Source organism: Myotis brandtii, unplaced genomic scaffold (assembly GCF_000412655.1).
Source record: "Myotis brandtii unplaced genomic scaffold, ASM41265v1 scaffold364, whole genome shotgun sequence".
NCBI lineage: Eukaryota > Metazoa > Chordata > Mammalia > Chiroptera > Vespertilionidae > Myotis > Myotis brandtii.
The window spans coordinates 135,839-141,681 of NW_005363978.1; the positions used below are offsets into that span (position 1 = coordinate 135,839).

Below are 5,843 nucleotides of genomic sequence, written 5' to 3' on the forward strand. Positions count from 1 at the left end.
GGTGGCAAAGGCCAGTGGTGAGCTATAAGGTGTCAATGGGAGATAAAAGAGGACATATGTAATACTTTCAACAATAAAGATTAAAAAGAAGAAAAAAAGGTCTTAACAGATAGCCTGGTACATACAATACTTTCCTTCTTACCAGAAAGGAAAAGGCTGAGATTTTAAGGGATAATCTGTGGCATTAAATCTTTTCAACTGAAGCTGAGGTCTTAAGAGTAATAAATGTGCTTTTATTTCTAGAGTCTTTTTGCTTTCTGGGGGGAAGAGATCAAGCACCCACTGAGTTCATCCCACAAGAAGCCATAACTTTATTAATGATAGAAACAGTACAAATTTCAAACCAAGCTGCAGTAACTCTTTTGAAACACACAAAAAAGGGTCTTCCTTTTTAGATGGTTACATTGTTAATTCCTGTAAGAGAAAAGAGATAATCAGAGGTATAATAGGCAAACTGACAGAATTCAGGTCACTAAAATTTAAGGCAACTCAAGACAGGCTTTGGAATGAGGTTTCCTAATTGGCTGATAATAAACATAAGAAAATCAAGTCACCCATAATTGGTCAGGTCACTCCAGGGAGTCAGGAATCAAGGCTTGGACACTTACCATAATAGCATTTACAATATCATTACTGTTGTTCTTCAGGGCTCGGACTGCCTTTGCTCTTGACACATTTGCTTGTGACATGACCAATTCTATGTCCTTAACTTCCACACCTGTTTCATCAACCTGAGAGAGAGGGAAAAACACATGTAATAAACTAAAGGCAAGAACAACTTCAGTATAGTTTGTTGGGGTCAGTCTTAACTCAAAAACTATTTCACTCAATGGGACTTAAGAGACTAAAACAATATAGAACCCACCCACCAATACAAACATACTACTACCTGGAGAGAATTAAAAGTATAAAAGATTTCCTTATATACCTCTTCCTCTTCACTCTCCTCTTGTACAGTTGGAGTCTGTGTGTTTTCTTGAATGTTTGAGACAGCTTCACCTTGAACTTTGAATTTCTCAGCAGCTGCTAGCTGTGCTTGCTGAGATAAATCCTCAATCTGTAGAACAGAAAATAAGAGATTCATGTGAACAGATCTGTCTGTAGTAAGTGAAAGAAATCATTTACATATTTTCCAAACTTGCACTCTAAACTCACTTCAGGTTAACTTACTATAGCTATATAGCTTTAAATAGTTTGCCCTCACTCAGATTATAGATCACTGTAGAAGTAGGTTATGTTTAAAGCAGTGATTTTCAACTGGAGGGGATATCTGTCCAATATCTGGAGTTTTTTTGTTTTTGCTTTTTTAAAATTACTACTGGGTGTGATCCTGTTAAATAAAGCATCTATAATGCATAGGGCAGCCCTTCCACAACAAAGAATTACTGACCCAAAATATCAATGGTGCTGAGCTTGAGAAACCCTGGTCTAGAGCAAATTCCCATGAAAACTTTCCTTACCTTGGCTTCACCAAAAACTATGTAGGTATCTGAAGCAGGGCTCTTGTAGACATCTGGTTTTGTGATGACAAAGAGGATATTCTTAGATTTCCGTATAGTGACCCTAGTAACCCCTGTAACCTGTCGAAGACCCAGTTTGGACATAGCCTAAGGAACAAAAGAACATCAGGTTTTCAAATTTTTTAGAAGCAGCGCCAGGAAGTAAGGACCACAGTAATACCACATCCAAAAAGAAAGTCTTTTTCTGGGCTAAAAAAAGTTTATGTAAGAATACAGAATGGATTCCCAGGACTTCTGGGTTTCCTGCCACAACAGCTTCTGTTACTTTAACTAAACACGATTCTACTCCCACCCAGAGTCTGTCCCCCTGAAGCTGCTTCATCAGAAATGGTCTTAAAAAAAAAAAAAAAGGAAGTCCCTGGGCACCAGTCCTTGTCTATAACTTAAAGTATTACCTTCCGTGCCTTCTTTTCACTCCGGCTCTGTTTTGCTTTACTGACTGGTTCTTCATCGATTTCAGCTGCTGCCGCCAGCTAAAATAAAACAGTAAGCTGAAACGTAAGACTTGGATTCCACAATCCCCCTGTGGTTTTCCCTTTATGAAAGTTTACAGCTCCAGATATGTAAGTCATCTTCTCTGGTCAACCCTGGTTCTGCAGTGCTTCCTTATTCCAAGTATTTACACCAATGAGTAAGAGAATACCTACCTGGGCTTGTTGTGTGGTTGCCTGTGTGGAATCTTGTTCTTCGAGCTCTGGTACTGATTCATCACTGTCAGATTCTGTTCCAGACCCTAGGAGGCAAAATAATTTTTAGTAATTTTTAGTGGAGATTAAAAGGAGGCTTGTCACACCATGGCCTGCTTGGACTAGAGGTCACTGGCTTATTTTAAACCTTGTAAAGTTAAATGTAAATCAACTGACTTGTATAAAGTCAGCTTGATAGCCCCCTACTTAGTCACAAACTAGTGTGTATATATTCTTAAAGACCCAGCCCCAGAAATGAGAGGTAATTACTAGATTCAGCTGAACAGTTTATATGCTATAACTGCTTCATTTCCCTCAAGGCCTTCACTTCTTGGCATAGGCGAACACCAATGACCTATGTAACTCCAACCACTATCCAATAGCCCAACCATCCCAGAAAGGTTCTGGCAGACAAGGTGTCTGCAGATACACGGAAGTGAAAAACACTTTCACATTGTGGCAGCAGATGAGGAAGGGAACTTTCCCCTTATCCTTTAAACTGCATTTGGGGAGGCCAGAAGCAGTTATGTACACACATTTAGCCGTATTTTCAAGCCACTGACCCCAGCAATTTGATCTAATAAATAGTACTTAAAGATTCTCTCAATGATGCCAACCTACAGTTACAATAGTCACCTTTACTAGTTATCGTCCTGTGACCTCTCCCATTTCTTTCAAACATAATTCATATATTTTAAGTTTTCCTCAATTGAAAGGCCAAGCACAATAGACTACTGAGGGAAAAAAGCATATACCTACACCATTCTCAGGCTAGGAAAAATAGGTCTTTTAAACAAAGGAAGTCCCTGGGCACTGGTCCTTACTAATTCCAAGAAGTGAACAGAAATTCAAATAGTTCCAATATTCAATAGCTTCCCAATATTTTAGCAAGTCCCAGGCCCAGGGACAAGGTTAGTGATGTGGTAGAAATTAGAGCAGATTAAGATCTAGAAGGTCTTTGGTTTTCAACATCACATCAGTTAGGTAAAATGATGGAAACTCAGGGTTAGTCTGGATCCCCATTACACAAGATGATACACAATGGACTATCTGAAATGATGAAAACCAAGATTGTTCCACATTCCTAGAGCTGTTGCACTTAAAATGATCATTCTAATTCTATGTTCTATGTTCAAACACAAGCAGATATTCTGGAGAAAGTGGCGCATCCTAGGGTTAGTAATGGTGGGTAGCCCCCAGGAGGAGTGTGGGCGACACACCATGCACACAGCAAACCAAGGCAAATACCCTTGTTGTTCTTCAGAACAGGTTGCTTGGCAGAGGGGGTTGGGGCAGGGATTCCAGCAGGTTTGGGGGTGGGCATGTTGACGAGGACCGGCTGGAAAGGCACTCCCCCAGAGATTGGTTCCGGGGGAATCAGAGGCGGCAGCTCATCCTCATCAGCGGGGGCTGAGGGCTTACAGGATGATTCCAGCACCAGCCCAGGTGAGGACGGCAGAGGTTGCTGTTTAGGAAGCAGAGGGGGAACTGGGGAGGGAGCAAGAGGCAGAGAGACTGATGGGGTGGGTGCTGGAGAGACAGGTGCTGATCCAGCTTTAGGCAGGACCTTCTCAGAAGCCGCTGTTGCTAGAGGCGTAGATGTCTCAGACTTTGGATGAGGAGCCAAGGGACCCTTTGGAGAAGTGCCTTTCTGAGTGGAGACTGCCAGTAGAGGGGTTGGAGGAGCCACTGTAGAAAGGGGTCCTTTAGTACCATTCTTGGCTGAGGGATCTGAGCACACTGGAGGTGAACTCTTCTTGGCTGGTGGACCTTTCTGAGTGGGAGCTATGATGACTGGTGCATTTTCTGAAGCTGGGCCAGTAAGTACTGCTTTGAGAGCTGTGGAGCCTTCCTTTATTGGGAGCCCTTTAGATGCCTGAGGGGCAGTGGATCCCAAGGGACATGTGACTGGAACTGGTAAAGCAGGGGACTCTTTGGAGGATGGGATTGCTGGGCCACCTATGGGGGCTGGGGCAGCTGAGGGCTCTTTGGGGGATGGAGTTTTAGCTGGGGTTCTTTTAGGAGATGGAGTTGCTGGGGCCCCTTTGGGGGCTGGGGTTTTCTTTGGGGATGAAGTTGTTGGGGCCCCTTTGGGGGCTGGGGCAGCTGAGGGCTCTTTGGGGGATGAAGTTGATGGGGTCCCTTTGGGGGCTGGGGTAGCTGAGAGCTCTTTGGGGGCTGGAGGAGTCACAGCTGAAGGAGTAGAAGCCACTTTGGGGCCTGGTGTAGCTGAGACCTCTTTGGGGGATGGAGTTTTAGCTGGGGTTCTTTTAGGAGATGGAGTTGCTGGGGCCCCTTTGGGGGCTGGAGAAGCTGAGGGCTCTTTGGGAGTTGGTGTTGCTGGGACCCCTTTGGGGGTTGGGGTATCTGAGGGCTCTTTGGGAGATGGAGCTGCTGGGGCTCCTTTGGGGGCTGGGATTCTTTTGGGAGATGAAGTTGTTGGGGCCCCTTTGGGGGCTGGGGTATCTGAGGGCTCTTTGGGGGATGGAGCTGCTGGAGCCCCTTTGGGGGCTGGGGTTTTTTTGGGGGATGAAGTTACTGGAGCCCCTTTGGGAGCTGAGGTTCTTTTGGGGGATGAAGTTGCTGGGGCCCCTTTGGGGGCTGGGGTATCTAAGGGCTCTTTGAGGGATGGAGCTGCTGGGGCCCCTTTGGGGACTGGGGTATCTGAGGGCTCTTTGAGGGATGGAGCTGCTGGGGCCCCTTTGGGGACTGGGGCAGCTGAGGGCTCTTTGAGGGATGGAGCTGCTGGGGCCCCTTTGGGCTCTTTGGAAGATGGAGTTGCTGGGGGCCCTTTGGGGACTGGGGCAGCTGAGGGCTCTTTGGGGGATGGAGCTGCTGGGGCCCCTTTGGGGACTGGGGTATCTGAGGGCTCTTTGAGGGATGGAGCTGCTGGGGCCCCTTTGGGGACTGGGGTATCTGAGGGCTCTTTGAGGGATGGAGCTGCTGGGGCCCCTTTGGGGACTGGGGTATCTGAGGGCTCTTTGAGGGGGGCCCCTGGGGCTGGGGTTCTTTTGGGGGCTGAAGTTGCTGGGGCCCCTTTGGGGGCTGGGGTATCTGAGGATTCTTCGGGAGATGGAGTTGCTGGGGTATCTGAGGGCTCTTTGGGGGATGGAGCTGCTGGGGCAGCTGAGGGCTCTTTGGGGGATGGAGTTGTTGGGGCCCCTTTGGAGGCTGAGGTTCTTTTGGGGGATGAAGTTGTTGGGGCCTCTTTGGGGGTTGGGGCAGCTGAGGGCTCTTTGGGGGATGTGGAGTTGCTGGCCCCTTTGGGGGTTGGGGTTCTTTTGGGGGCTGAAGTTGCTGGGGCCCCTTTGGGGGCTGGGGCAGCTGAGGGCTCTTTAGGGGATGGGGTTGCTGTGGTATCCGAGAGTTCTTTGGGAGATGGAATTGCTGAGGCCTCTTTGGGGGCTGGGGCAGCTGAGGGCTCTTTGCGGGATGGAGTTGCTGGGGTACTTGAGGACTCTGTGGGAGATGGAGCTGCTGGAGCCCCTTTGGGGGCCAGGGCAGCTGAGGGCTCTTTGGGGGATGGAGTTGTTGGGGCCCCTTTGGAGGCTGGGGTTCTTTTGGGGGATGAAGTTGTTGGGGCCTCCTTGGGGGTTGGGGCAGCTGAGGGCTCTTTGGGGGATGGAGTTACTGGGGC

General features: G+C 47.7%; 1 protein-coding gene across 4 annotated transcripts in view; it reads right to left on the reverse strand.

The window, feature by feature from the left end:
* Positions 1-287: 287 nt before the first annotated feature.
* The window catches only part of NACA (nascent polypeptide-associated complex alpha subunit), an 18,883-nt gene continuing 13,327 nt past the window's right edge, over positions 288-5,843 (reverse strand). For 3 of the 4 annotated variants that reach the window (XM_014544464.1, XM_005872072.2, XM_005872073.2), the window contains 6 exons: positions 2,168-2,253; positions 1,916-1,993; positions 1,461-1,607; positions 929-1,057; positions 609-731; positions 288-414 (listed from right to left, as the gene is read on the reverse strand). In XM_014544464.1, the coding sequence (XP_014399950.1) occupies positions 400-414; positions 609-731; positions 929-1,057; positions 1,461-1,607; positions 1,916-1,993; positions 2,168-2,253 (578 nt within the window). In that variant the 3' untranslated portion in view covers positions 288-399. Of the gene's footprint in view, positions 415-608; positions 732-928; positions 1,058-1,460; positions 1,608-1,915; positions 1,994-2,167; positions 2,254-3,454; positions 4,907-4,960; positions 5,056-5,337; positions 5,422-5,843 lie in introns of all 4 variants that reach the window. The other variant, XM_014544463.1, reaches the window with a different exon arrangement.